Below are 15,714 nucleotides of genomic sequence, written 5' to 3' on the forward strand. Positions count from 1 at the left end.
AAAAAAAAAAAAAAAAAAAAAAAAAAAAAAAAAAAAAAAAAAAAAAAAAAAAAACTGAAAATTTTCATCTAGCAAACCAGATCGAGAGGTAAAAAATCGAACAATACATAACAACAGACTTATCAAAACAAGCAAGTATCCGAGATGAATCATAGGTTTTGGTGAGACAATCAAAGGATATTAGCACAGATCTGCAGCAAGTCTCTGTCATCTAAACATCAAAACTACCAAACCAGATCGAGTTGTAAAATCGAACCTACAGACTTATCAAAACAAGCAACTACCGGAGATGAATCAAAGGTTTTGGTTAAACAATCAAACGAGATCTCCAGCAGTCATCTAAACACCAGAACGGAACAAAATTGCTAAAACTAATCAAGACAACCACAAAAGCAAACATCTACATGGAAATCAAATCATCGGTACGAAACAACGAAGAAAAGATCGATGCGGCGACTAACCTTAATGGAGAAAGATGAAGACTAGTGAGAGAGAGAGAGAGAGAAGAGAGGTGCAAGGAGACGGCGCCGAAAGCTTCCTATTATATATGCTCTATTCTCTCAATCAGGGTTTTAGCTCTAATGGGCCATATTGGGCCATTACTTATCACGCTAAATTAATCTTCATGAGCCCATGATTTGAGATTGCAAGGTAATGGATATTAAATCCCAGGCTTATAAATGAGTAATGCCCGACACGCGGATTTTAAAATATTATAAATTAAATTAAATTTAACAAAAAAAATATTAAAATTTGTCATTTATATTTCTTTTCTTATAATACAGTGATTTATATCAATTTACAATGTTTTTGTATATGTTATTATTAGAAGTAGATTTTTTTATACCTAAGTATATTGTATATTACAAATATATTCTTTACCACTACTTAAAAAATATTTATATAAACAAATTAAGTCAACTACTACGTCTATTTATTTTCACTTTTTCATAGTTTATTTAATCACTAAAATTGTTGGTTCAAAAAACTTCTCGAATTAAAAATATATTACATAGTATACTAATCAATGATGTATCATCACAATAGTGTATGACCAACCATGGAGAGAACCTCGGCTCTGCCCTCCTCCTTTATAGAAAGAATCTTGTGTCCAACCTCCTCCACCATGAAGAGAATATTGGCTCTGCCTTCCTCACTTGTAGAGATAACCTTGCATGCGTTGAACCTCCTCCACCATTGAGAGAACCTTCGCTTATTCTTCCTCATGTGTGGAGAGAACATATTCACGTCTTTTAGTAATCTCAAAGTGGCATGCTCCGGCAACCAATGAAAGTAAAAGCTCTTTTCCAACGTCACAAAATCTTTTGATAGTAACTAATGTTAAATTTTCCAATATTTTCGTGGAAGTGTCTTTTATACATCATGATTTAGCCTTTGTCTCCAAGCTCCTATGGATATATTAAAAACGGTTTATGTTTTTCCAATCTATCTATCTATGTTTGTTGTACGATTGTGTTTGATTAGCTTATTTTATACCTACTCTTTATCTCCCTTTGGGATTGAATGAATTGCAACATTTATGTTTGCATAAAGGTCTATGACCAACCAATAAAGGTTGAGAAATTAGAAGAAAATTAATTTGACATAATTAGAGAAATAATAGAAAATTATAATCATAGTAATATATGAATCTCAAATCAAAGATAAAAACATAAAATAAATAAAAAAATCTAAAAATACTACAATAAAATTTAAAATACAATATTAGAAAGAGTATATGCAATATATTAATCTTACATTTTTTTTGGGTCAACATATTAATTTTACCTATTCCAAACTGAAGAAATTTTTGGTTTAAAAAAATAAGCAAAATTTACCTTCCCATTAAAGAAATTTTACCAATAGAACAAAGTTTAAATTACTGTTTTTGAATAAATTATTTTGTTAGATGTAAAATATGAGAAGATCTATGTTTATATAGAAGTGAGTATTTACATTTTTTAGATATAGGAATTAACTAGGTAGTAACCCGTGCTACAACACGGGCCAAAATGTTTATTATAACTTGAAATTAATAATACTGTATGAGGTATTTTCATATTATTCCGACAAATTAGTATGTACTTACTCTGTTTCCATTTGATTTCAGTGAGCACGATATTGACTCTGGCATAGACTACCTTACATGCTTATATCATTACCTCTGACCTCTATCCTCTCCTCCCGAGTATCTAATATATTCAGTACACATCCTACTGTATTAATTGTAGCCTTATGCTTTTGTTTCTATAAATATTATTGTAAATATTTATAACCTATACAATGAGTGTAATAAGTTATTCAAATTCTCATTTAATTTATATAGATATATAATATATAGATGGTAAAAAATGTGGAAATAATATCAATGTAGAATTTGAAATATAATAAATATGTCAAATAAATTAAGTATCTCAAACACAATATGTCTATATAAAATTAAACGAATTTGGTGGAGTAAATAAATAATAAAATTTTAGAAACTTATTTGATGGGTGAAAATGTAAAAGAAGACATGCATATAAAAAAAAAACGATGATCAAATAATGTAAACGACGAACAAAGCTATAAATTATTAAAAAATGGAAACAAAGTAAAAATAGAGTCTTACGAAGGTATGCATGAAGATGGATCAAATGTTTTGGAAAACCTCTTTGAAGACGACATTACTTGTTTTCTTTTGAGGTTTTTCTTTTGGGTCAGTAATGAGGATTTTCAATCCTGATTTAGAGCTTACACGGGACATAGCTACATATAGCTGGCCATGAGAGAAGACAGGTTTAGGCAAGTATAAACCAATATTTGAGAGAGACTGACATTGACTTTTGTTAATAGTCATTGCAAAAGCAACGTTAATCAGAAATTGTATGCGTCTCATTTTGTAAGGCAAACGAGTATCTGATGGTATTAACACCATTCTTGGTAAAAGAACAATTTTACCAACTCGCGTACCAGTGATGATTCTTGCTTGTATAACATGATCAGCCTTTTGTGTAATTTGTAGTCTTGTTCCATTCATTAGACCTCCATGAGGATCAATATTGCGTAACAACATTACTGGACAACCAATTTTCAAACGAAGAGCATGGTTTGACACTCCTGAAATCCTAACTGAGTTTAGGAAATGCGGGCTGTATGCAAGATTGTCTTTATTCCTTTTATCTGCAGGATCAATACTATCTGAACTTAAGTAAATCCTTTCCTCACCTGTTAAACAATCAACAATTAAAACAAAACTATGAATAATTATTTTTAAAAAATACAGAAAAGACATATAGTATATAGTATATCGAAAATATTAGCAGAAAACTATTACTAACCTTCTAATATAGATATCATGTGGTCATTTATAGTGTTGACATCATCATTCGTAGGACACAAAATAGCTCTACTTTGGAAATAGCTGGCATCCTTGGCAGTATGTAACGAATTACCATATACTGTAGTAATGATCGATTCTATTGGAGAGGTTACTTCTCTGATAAGCAATTCTTTTGGGATGCAATATCAACAACTCCATCATTTGGCTCATTAAGTCTTCCTTCTCCAACATCAAGAATCCATTTCGAGAACTCTTCAATCTCCCTGGCTTGGAGTTATGTTTTGCAGCAACCTCATATTTCTTGTTAGCCTTAAAACTTTACAGTGATTCCAAAGGTAAGATGAGTTGAGCGATGAGTTAACTATTTGCTCTCGACCGGCACCAACAATAACATGAAGTATCTGATGGAAATCACCACCAAAAATAATGACCTTACCCCCAAAAGGTTTATCTTCTGGATCATGCATTATACCTTTCAAACTTCTATCCAAAGTCTCAAAGCAATATTTACTCATCATTGGAGCTTCATCCCAAATTATCAACTTTGCTTCTTGGACTAATTCACCTAGATCAGAAGACCTTGACATTCTGCACATTGACTCTTCATGAACGTCAAGAGGAATGCCAAACGTTGAATGAGCTGTTCTCCCACCTTCTAACAAAAGAGAGGATATACTGCTAGATGCAGTATTCAACACTATTTCTCCCCTTATCCTTACAGCTGCAGATCAAACTTTCCAAAGGAATGTTTTACCAGTTCCACCAAAACCATATAAGAAAAATACTCCACCTTTATCTTTGAAAACTGAGCCTATAATCTCATCATATATCTTCTTCTGCTCTTCCGTAAGCATATTTAACCACTCCAAATGGTTCTTTTAAAAATCAGTTTGATTGATGAATATCCGTTCATCAGCTATTAACTGGTTTAAAACAGGAATGTTCTCATTCTGAAGCTGGGGCAGAGTTTTAAAAGACTCAAGTGAAGAACCATTTCTTCTCAACTGTTTGTTTATCTCTTGTAGACAAAATATTTTTCTTTCTTCATCATTCAATGTAAGCTCTGTAAAATAAGATTTGTTGATTTATATACTACATCTAACATCTAAAAAAAGAAAAAAAAATATATCATAATAAGATTGTTACTATAACGAACCTGGTCGCTTTAATTCAACTCTTTTCCGCCTTAATATGTACTCAGATAACATCTCCCAAGTTTCTTCCCATACAATATGAGGAGTACTTAAAACAGCTGCGAGAAGCATCCTGACAAACATTTTACGAACGAACTTTGGAGAACACATGAAATGTGCTTCTTTGATACCTTCAATATATTCTTTGTCATCATCTAACAACCCAAGAGTGTAACATGCTTCACGATACGTTTTGTGTACGACATCATTGACAATTTTAATGTGATCAAAACTGGTAGGACCTCTGATGGAATTGAGAAGTATCCTCAGATGATATGCATCATCTATGGTAGGAGGAACGTAGATAATTCTCCCTATAGCAAATGTTCTTGTTTTTCTTCTGAAAAAATATTTCTCCTTCCCATCCGAAATATACTTGCTTGGTATTTCTTCGTATAATAACTGTCTAGCTTCTTCATCACGCTTATTAAGTTCAAATAAAGCAAGAAACTGAGATTCATCAAGAGAGTCATGATCCATGACATTCTGTGCAGACTCACCTTCTCGGTAATAAATAGGTTGTTTGCCTTCCTCATGGAAAGTGAGTGGCACAACAACAGTTTGCCTATAATGTATTGGGTAAGCCAAAATCCTCCACATAGCTTCACATGCAGATACATATTTGAAAAAGGGTTAAAAAGCTGATTTAGAATTAATAATATAAACAGAAATTGTAATTTTAAACAACATTTTATTTACCTGCCATCAAAGTAATCTTTTATTTCGTCTTTCGAAGATGGAGTACTCTCATTTTGGTTCTTCTTGTGACCTTCTTCAGTAACTTTTTTTTTTATTAGGTTCAACAATGACACCAACGCGATCATTACCTTTGTGAACATACTTAAATAAGTACTTCATTGAACCTGTTTGGTTGCATGACTCCACATTAATATGAGCATGATATTTAAGCGACAAAGTTCAATTGTAAGGGACAACATATCGGTTATCACATTTGAAACTATTCTTCTCGATAAAACGGCCATCCTTTCTTCTTCTATAAACCGGGTAACGTTCCTTGTCAATGTTGGTGGTTTTAACATTCTGTTTTGGGTAAAGTTTTGAACAGATACCTTCTTCCATGCAAGGAGATGATGGGTTAGCACTACCACATGGACCATGAATCATACATTCTGATATTATATTGTAGAGTTCTGGATCTTTTTCCTTGTCTGGAATTTCAGCACAATCAACTTGTCAATTTCGTCTGGAGTAGGGAACTTGCATTTCGGATCCATCCATATGATAATATGAGAATGTGGAAGAACTCTCTTTTGAAACTCTATTGTGTACATAGCTGCACAATAATATAAATATTATATATATATATATATATAATGTTATAATAGAAAGAGAACTTTTTTATAAGAAATGAAGAAGGTGAATAATTTAAAGCTGAAACTGTTTTCTCAAAAATATGTTTTCTTGTGATGTCATCCATTAGATTCTCAAGTTTGAGCTTGAATATCTTGCAAATGGTGTTTGGCCTATCTTCAGCCTTTAGCTTCCTCTCATTGATAAATCTTACAATTTCAAGCCATTTAGGATTGCATGTGAATGTAATGAAGAGGTCTGGAAACCCAAATTTCTTACATGTAGCCATTGCATCAAGGTAGCTCTGCCTTACCTTGGTCCCCCAATAAAAGAAGCGGGTAGCGTGAAAGAGTCTCCTTGATTGCTTAGGTTGTCGTCTCCAGCTTGTGCTGCTTTCCTCAAATCTTCCTTGTATGTCCTACGAAGTTTCTTTTGTTTTATTTTTTAAAAACCTTAGCCTATTTGTTTCGATCATCGTATAAGCATCAACAATAAACTGTTGTAGTAATCGCTTTGATCTTAGAAGAGTGTGTTTCTCATTTTTCCTTTCTTGAAGCCTATACGCAAACCACAGTCTCATACTTACATCCTTCTGACTCTTTTCCTTTGATTTCTTATTCTTTGTCTGTTTCTTTGATGTCCTGCCTCTTGTTATCTTTGTCTTCTTAATACCAAGTCTATAGCCATCTTCTCCTCTGGGAAACAACAAAGGATACTGTAGGGCTAGATATGCGACATGACATTCATGAATTCGTAGTAATTTTCCGTTTTTTTTGAAGAACAATATCTCGTTTATCCATATTCGCATCAATATCTCCAGAAATAAGTGCAGCAACTTCAGAGGCTTTAGGGATGTTGTATTCCCTACCATCAGTCTTGCGACTTGAGATAATCCTCATATGGAAGTTGGTTTCTTCTTTCTCCATTTCAAACCTATCTCTAGCCATTCTAAAAGCTTGTACATGAGGATTTAACGTCATCAAGCATTTTAATGAAGCTTTCCACAAGGTCTGGCCTGAATTTTTTCTTCACATCTTTATTGCATACACGGTCTTCTTTGCTGAAATTTTAAAAAATTAGACATTAGTAAATCTCTTAATACAGATTATAAACTATTTAATCCTATTTTTGCAAACTAAACTGTTTTTATTACCTCATAACTTTCACTCTGTTTTGGACTTCATTTTGAGTGTCAACAATATAAAGCTGTTGAAACTTTGCGTAATCACCAGACTTTGGTTTTAAAGATCCCATCAAATGGTAGTTTTCACCTTGCAACGCAAACATTGATGGACCACGGCCTTTTTTAACAGACCGGTCTACCCTCCCACCCAAAGATGTAAATGAGAAAAGCATGTTGTAAGGTCTAGTATTTTCTTGAAAGTGACGTGAAAAATTTTCTTCATTTGTTAGTAGATTCCATAACATCTCTGGCGACTGTTTTAGCATAGGTAGAACAATTTGTCCATGCATACAACATCCATTATAGACTGGGTTATTAGTTCTTCTTCTTCTGTTAATCCTCTCTCCATACCAAAATATTGCACCACAATGAGTACAACTATAATCAGGATCACCATCATCTTCATATCCTGCCCATAAGTAATGTTTAATTGGATTACCAGTTACTCTTTTTGTTTGTAAATCCATTTAAAAATGTAAGTTAAAAATAATACATGCCCAGAAGTTAACTGTTTTCTTTGTACTTAAAGTTGTCATTCCGAATACTTTTTTAAAACTTGCCTCAAACATGGTGAGTATATCATAACGTTGTTTAGCTGCATTAAAAGATGACACTCGTGGTGTAACTTGATCAACAACATTTTCATCATGGTCAGCATATTCAGATGATGATGAACTCTCCTTGACTACTACAGTCAAACACTTGATCATCATATTGTTCTTCAATCTCTACAAAATAATAGTAGTATATTTTTCTTTAATAAATGCATACTAAATATCATAGTTATTTTTTTTTTAAAGTATACCGCTATCTGAGTCCAGCTGCTCATATTGTTGGTCTTCTTCTTCATCTAAATTTGTCATTTTTGAGACTTCAGAAACATTTCTTCTAAAAATGTTGTTTTTTGATGCTTGTGTGAACAATCTCTCTGTGTATTATTGGAAAATTAAATTAAATAATATCAACAACATACTTATGCTTGAATATAATATAAGTTGGTAAACATTTAAAAGCATATAGATATAAGAGTATGTGTTAAATATAATCGTACCTCTAGTTATATTGCTATCTGTACTGAACTCATCCTGAGTTGAGTGTCTGATATTTATTTCTGGTATATTAGTCAAAATTGTAGGTGTAGGATTGAATCTTGTATTCTTTTCACGATTAATAGAGTAATTTGGCTGCACTTCGTCTATAAGTATAAGTCATAAAGTTAATATAAAATTATTGTAAAAATTAAGGTAATAAAAATAGTTAGAGATATCGGTTAGATTAATATATCTGTTATAGTAGATGTTTCTCCTTTTCTTTTTGTTGAACTTGTAGCTCTTTCATTATATGAGTGACTACATGTGGGTTTAAAAGGTTGGTTTGCTGCACTTTTTTCAAGAGTGGCCTTATTTCCTGATATATTGAAGTTATAAAATTACTTCTTGTAAATTAATAACACGACTAATAATATCACCAGACTAATAAGATGACTAATGATAAACACTATCTTGTAAACTTATTTAAACTAATTACCATTTAAAATATTGGACAGGTTTTCCTTGAACAATATGCTTTGGTTTCCAAAGGTAGAAGATGGTGTACTATAATCAACACCTAATTGATAAAATTAAAAACAAAGTTATTAGTTTCTGAAAATTAATAGAATTATATTTAAAATAGCAGAAAAAAGTAATTTACAAAATAGATGAAAATACCAGAAACTGTGTTACTCGTATTTGGGGAGGATAGTAGGTGAGAAGATTGGCGATTATAAATATCATTTAGAACTCTACCAAAAACATAATTAATATTGAATGAGGATTGTGGCGTATTTGAAACAATAAGTGGACTTTGGACTTGATTCTCCATATAGAGTTTACAGATTTTTGGTTCTCCTGGTTTGCCTTGAACACGATTTTCGTCGGCATCTTTTCTTTTCTTCATCATCAACGACAAAACAAAAGATAGAAACACTTAGTTCATGATATTAATAAGTAGCTTTTTACGCGCTATCTGTTATAAAGATAATATAATCTGAAGGATTTATTTTTGGAAGAAATATATTTGGATACATACTCAACCATAAATCAAATAATACTAAATCATTTAAATTTAGAAATAAATTGTGTAACAGTAAATATTCTCAAATATACTTGAGAATATATACAAAATCTTTTCTTATTATTAATATATCAAGTTTTTTAAAATAGACCTAAGCCTTTAACCATAAACTAAATTAAACATCGATAAAATTGTAATTCAAATAGAGATAATTTATGAAAACAAAAATAGTAATTTATGATACAGTACATTATTCTCCGCAATTAAAAGTTCAGAATTACAACAACTTATTGAACATACTAATAAAAAGGAAATGTAAGATTACAAAATAAAATTAAAGGTAGCATATTTGGCCGGTATGACTACTAAGTTGAATCACCCTCTTCTTCTTCTGTCCCCTCATAATTCTCATCATCTGATGTCTCATAAAAACAAACTCTGAAAAAAAAAGGAAATAATGTATAATTTAAGTCACATATGAAAGTGATATTATAAGTATTCAGTCAACATAATATGAACTTACAGTACGGGATCTCTTGTAAATTCTTCGACTTCGTCACCAAGGAAAATATATGAACATCTCATTTGAGATATTAGACAATCAGCACCTAAAAAATGAAAAGTAAGGTTAGATATTATATTTAACATTTTTTGTCAGTTTTTTATAATAAACATTGAATGAGAAGATAATACCTTCAAACAAAGAGCTTCTCCAAAACATTAGCATACACATTATTGGATCACTTTCATAGGTAAGGTTCACAACTATTCTTTCCCATTTATAAATAAATTCCAAACAGGTTTCACCTACTGCAATAAACTTAATCTTCTTGCCACTTAACAGGGAAGGGAAAAAATAAGAAAATAAATACATATATTTTTCTCCAATGATGTTTTTTTTAAAATTGCAAAGTAAAAGACTAATTATAAAAAAGAATTAAAAAAAGTTAAATTACTTACTTGATGTCAGCAACAGTAAAAGGAAGAACATTTTTCTGACCATTGTATCCACCTTCATAATCAAGAAAACTAATAAAACCACGTACTCCAACATGTACCACCGTTCCACAAAAATCTAAAAAAAAATAAAAATATGGAAATGATAAATCATAACCATCTAGTGAACGTTAAACGATAAACTCATAATTTAAAAATTGTAAAGCATTATAGTGTTTATTAATTTACCGACACAACAGTTTCTCTCATCCGGTGTAGCATTTGCAAACTTTGTTCCATCTGTTAAAAAGAAAAAATTGTCTGAAGTCCTGGGAGGTATTGGGCTGATAAGGGTTTTGCGTGTAATCAATATTTCGAATGGATTATTGGAGTTCTTTGACGCTTGCTGGCTTTCTCTAACTTCGAACCTATAAAGAAGAAACCACTGTCCTTGTTCCAATATATCACTGAATTGATCGAAGTAAACTCGAGCTGGGATTTTAGCATCGATTCTTTTACCCGACATAAAAAATGAAAAAAAGAAATGATATGAATATTATTTAATAAAAACTTAACATGGAGAACAAAAAATTATGAATTTCAATTACTTTCTCGTCCACCAAAATCAAACATTTATAGATTAGTTGTCTCAGTATTATATGGGGTGTCCACAACCGGAGTATTTTGACTGCAATACTCAATCTCTCATTTGTCGGATTCAATTCCTCTATGTATGCAACCATGTTTTTGTTCTTTTACTTGAATAGAAGAATGAAGATGAAAGATGAGTGGTAAGTGTATATAAGCTTTAGATAGGAGTATGATAAATGTTTTTTTAGAAGATGAAAATGAATGTTTGATGGGAGTTGTATCTAAAAGTTCTGACATTTTCTTATTGGAATGGTAAAAATTTATAGAATCAAATCTTACTTCTTTGGAAGTATGTCCTTTTATGTTTTATTTTTATTGGACTTGAAGACTTCCATGCATTGGTTTAAATTTTAAATATTTACTCAAAGAACTTCCTAAGTTTTTTTTCCAAAGTTTTTATTACAACAAAATTATATAAATAACTGCAGTTTGTCACGATTCATTGTTATTATATAAATTCTAATAGTTTGTATTGAATTAAATACAAATAATATAAAAAAAACATAAAAATGCCATAAAATAATTGTAAACAATTCATATAAATATTAACATGACATAAATAGAAATAACAAAAAGCCTAAAAAAAATAGTCAAAATCAGTGAGTGAAAGACTACTCATTTGATAGGTATCTGCTTTACTGCAGCTACTTGAAATTCCAGACTTCATCATTTTATCCACTGAGTGTTATAGTTCTTATAATATTAATCTTACTTCAACACTATAAACTATAGAAGATTAGTAAAAATATATGTTCTATATACAATAATTAATCTAAATAGGTCTTTTGCCATAGACGATGATATATGTTATTTGTATAATAATAACATCAATTTGTATGTACTAATTTTTAAATTACAATAAATTTAAAAACAGCAAATAATAGTTACAGATAAGGACAAATCAGAAACTGAAAAGAAATGAATTGATAGTGTTTGGTACGTAAGTGAACAATTACACTATATTTAAATAAGTAATTATGGATATTTGATTTAATTACGCCATAAAAATATCATTCATTTAAGTAAATTTAACAACATAGTACCACTCCACGTTGTTCAAAAAAAAAGTACCACTCCAAATAATAAGCGACATTGTTTCACAACGACAAAAGTTCATTCAAGTTCTAGAATTTAAAAAGATAGATGCATAAAACAAAACATAGAAAATGATATTCGTCCTTGATCTCCTTATAGCATATCTTCCTCAGATGTTTTTTTCATGTGCCATGACATATGTTAAATAACGGCGGGCAGCGAATTCAGAGCTGGAGATAAAACTCAAAGTAAGATGTTTGTATTAAGTGTCAAAGTTTATTTTGAAAATAAACAATCTTACTTTGCTTTGTGATTTTCCAAACCCTCAATATTCCATTTTATTAATAGTCTTGAAGAGCCATTACAATTGACAATGCATAGTGCACCTCCAAAACAAAAAGATATATACAATACTCTATAAATCAATCTTATTACAAAATGTAAGGAAATAGAACATACCTTCACTAACACCAAGTTTCCAGAATCTTAAAATTATGACTAAATCAATCTTATTTTCAATGATCCATATTCTATAAATCAATCTTATTAAAAAATGTAAGAAAAAAGAACATACTTTCACTAACACCAAGTTTCCAGAATATTAACACACAAAACACTAGATCGGTTTTATATGTGTAATATGACATCCGTTGAGTCTCCAATAATGCATGAAATATGAAGCATAATCCCTCTTAGCAAAACACTTGAGAGTTTGATTCCTATGTTTATAGTAAATCAATGTAATTTATTATTTAGATTTAAATATATCCTAAGCTATAAACACTTGAGACCAAGGCAAAAATATTAGAAATATATTACCTGCCATTCAAGAGAGTGAAGACTACTTCATCATACTCGTCCGCTATCTCATTTTTGGCACTTGCACTTTCAAAGATTCTTCTTTGTATCACATCAATTATACATCCAAAGAGATCTAAAACGCAATCGACGTTAAAATAAATATTAGAAGGTACTACAACCATTGCAACAAATTGATAAGTTATTATACATACCAAAAGATGAGCCATCAATCGATCTTCCGTTTTTAATGTCGTCAAAGTCTTTGAAACGGAAAAAATGATTGGGACTCAAATGAACATTTTCGTATCCTCCGAAGTTCTGATCTGGTAAGGATGTGTAGTGTTTCGAACCTTGAGTGTTGGTTTGATGACATTAAAATTGGATATTGAATATCATTCTCCATCATTGATATACTTTGGAATTTCTTTCATTAGTGGTGTGTGGATAATAGTTGCTTCAATGGTGTTACCCTTGCATGTATAAAAAAAATTGAATCAGAAACTTTATTAAATCAGTACATGCATGAGTTTTCCGTTTACACACTCGGTATACAAAATAAACCCACTCTTTGTGAATTTTTACCTTTTGATCGACCAACAACATCACCCTTTTCGTGAAGAAATCACAGGTAAACCAAGTGCTCAAGACCTTCGCGTGTATCCTCCAATCTGTCCTTCCCGGATGCAAAGCAGAAATTGGTGTCGTTGCCATGGGAATATCTTCTGTAAATTTTTTGATCTTAAAGTTTTTTCAGAAGGGTTTTTTGGGGGATGGGAAACTGAAAGGTGTTATTAGTATCTTTATAAAGATATGAAGAGACCTTTCACTTCGTTTTATCAAAAGTTGCGACTGGTAGATTTTTCAATAGTTTTAAGTAGTTTTCATGACTGATAATATTTGATTTTTGGTAAGTAAATTTTAAAAGACTGATTTTGTGAAGATATGATTATGATCGCAATCAAATCATATATATTTGTTTATCAAAGAAGGGAATATATAGAGAATTAAACAATAAATTTAAGGCGGGTAAAACAATTAAGTTTCATAGTTAATTGCATTGCAAATAATATATTGCGGGTAGCCAGATCAGCCAATAAGATTTGTTTTCTACAAAATTAGTAATTGGCAATTTTAGCAGGTGTTTTCCAAAATTTTTGTAAAAATAGAAATCATGATAGATAAATTAAAAAGTTTAAAATTAAAAACATAGATAAACAACAAAGTGGAAGAAATATAAAAAAAAAAACAAAAAAACAAACTGGTAGGAGTATTATAGAAAATCTTAAAACATATTAAGAGATCATTCTTCTAGTAATCCTCTAGCCAAACACGCTTCCTTGTAAGAGTCATAGACCACACCATTAAACATCCTCAAATCTTCATCACATCTTGCTCCTTTCAGAAAACGAAAAAGAAGTTGCAAATAAACATGACCATCAAACTTACTTGGAATATAAAATGTCCTAGTATTCGATACTGCCCTAATACTTCTGATCCAACATTTTTCTTCCGAATTCCAAGTAAAGAACTGAGGTATATTGTAACGACCTGATTCCTCGGTACCGGCAGCTTCGAGAGGTACCGAGAATCAATGGTCGATAACGGTATGGTACCGAGTGCCAATAATGGTAGATGGCGGTACGGTATCAAGTGCCGATAGCGGTACATGAGATGGCATGTACGCGGTACATGAGATGGTATGTACGCGGTACATGAGAGGGTACGTACGCGGTACATGGAATGGTATATACGCGGTACATGAGAGGGTACGTACGCGGTACATGGAAGTGTCGATAGTGGTACAAACCTCGGAACGAGAACAGGATGAATCATGGTCCGTAAAGGATAATGGCCGTGATTCGATACCCGATAGATCCAGAAGGAAATGGGGAGTTCACGACTACCGAAGTAGTGAACAAACGTTTGAACTGAAGAAAGGAATCCCAAGTTTACAGTGATCAGATCATTCAGGCTTGCAAGTTCCTGGATGAAAGGGAAATGTTCGGTACTTAGTCTAAGTGACAGTTCGAGTGGAAATGGGAGTGAAAGTCCTAGTGATAGTGATAGTGGCAGTGATAGTCCTAGTGAGAGTGATAGTGAAGTAGGACTATCCAGAAATGGTCGCATTGGTGAACGATGGATCGGGCCAATGATCGAGGATGGATCGATTAGACTATGGGCCGATGGGTAGCCTAGGGACTCGGTAAAATCTTGCGGAGATTTAAGCCGACTCACGGGAAGGAAACTCGAGAGAAATGGAAACTCGCAGAAAAGGCAAGGTTTATCGGATAAGGATAGCGGCGAAAAATAAGGGAAGTTAGGGGCAATAGTGTAACATCCGTGAACCAAAATTGGGGATTTTGGGGATGGGTGTCGATCGACACCAGACTAGTGTCGATCGACACCAGACTAGTGTCGATCGACACCAGTTTTTCTGTTTCGACCAGATTGTTTAATTCGTCGGTTTGGGTCGGAAATTCTATAAATGGAAAGTTTTCCATAAATAGAAGGTTTCTATAAATGGAAAGTTACAATAAATAGAAAGTTTCTTAAAATGGAAAGTTTCTAAAAATGGAGAGTTCTATGCATAGTTAGGACTTGTCTATTTTTGGAAAGGGGATGTGAAATGCGTGGAGAGGCGGGATTGTGTAAAGGTTGACCTGAGGAGTGGTCACAGTTGAAATGATCAGTTCTCAAGGATTTTTGTTTTGATTGGTGGTGTCACGGTGTTAAGAGAATATGAGGGTTCTAAAAATAGGAAGTTTTATGGATATTTAAAGCTTACCTATTTATTGAAAGTGCGTCTTGCAAAGCATTTGATGCGGTGAATCAGAATATGCGAACGTATGGTACTTGTTTGTTTTATTACGCTTATATTGATGATTTGTTGTGGATAATTGCCAAGCGGAAAAGCTATTTTTGGAAAGGGTGTGTGTGAACACCAAAATGTTTTGGATGTTTGTAGTGAGGCCTGGGAGTGGCCATGGCGGTGGTGTTATTCTCGGAAAGAGTATGGTGTTGGTAGGACATTGAGATGTTCTACGCTGATCACGGGGGGTGGTCTCGGTTGGTGAAATGCTTATAGACGTTATGACCGTTGCTATAGGGATGGGGGGTCCTGAACAACTCATGAGGAGATGGGGGTTCTCCTGAGGGGACGAGGGGTTCCTTAGATACCGATAGCTCGAGGGACTGCGGTCCTGAGGGTGGCAGAGGAGATGGGGGTT

General features: G+C 32.4%; 1 protein-coding gene across 1 annotated transcript; it reads right to left on the bottom strand.

Annotated features, from left to right (window-relative positions):
- Positions 2,633 to 5,115, bottom strand: LOC104744195. Its single transcript, XM_010465205.1, has 3 exons — positions 4,479 to 5,115; positions 3,795 to 4,043; positions 2,633 to 3,207 (listed from the first exon to the last, which is right to left on the bottom strand). The coding sequence occupies exons 1-3, from the start codon at positions 5,113 to 5,115 to the stop codon at positions 2,633 to 2,635; spliced, it is 1,461 nt and encodes a 486-aa protein (XP_010463507.1).

This window comes from Camelina sativa, chromosome 14 (assembly GCF_000633955.1).
Source record: "Camelina sativa cultivar DH55 chromosome 14, Cs, whole genome shotgun sequence".
NCBI lineage: Eukaryota > Viridiplantae > Streptophyta > Magnoliopsida > Brassicales > Brassicaceae > Camelina > Camelina sativa.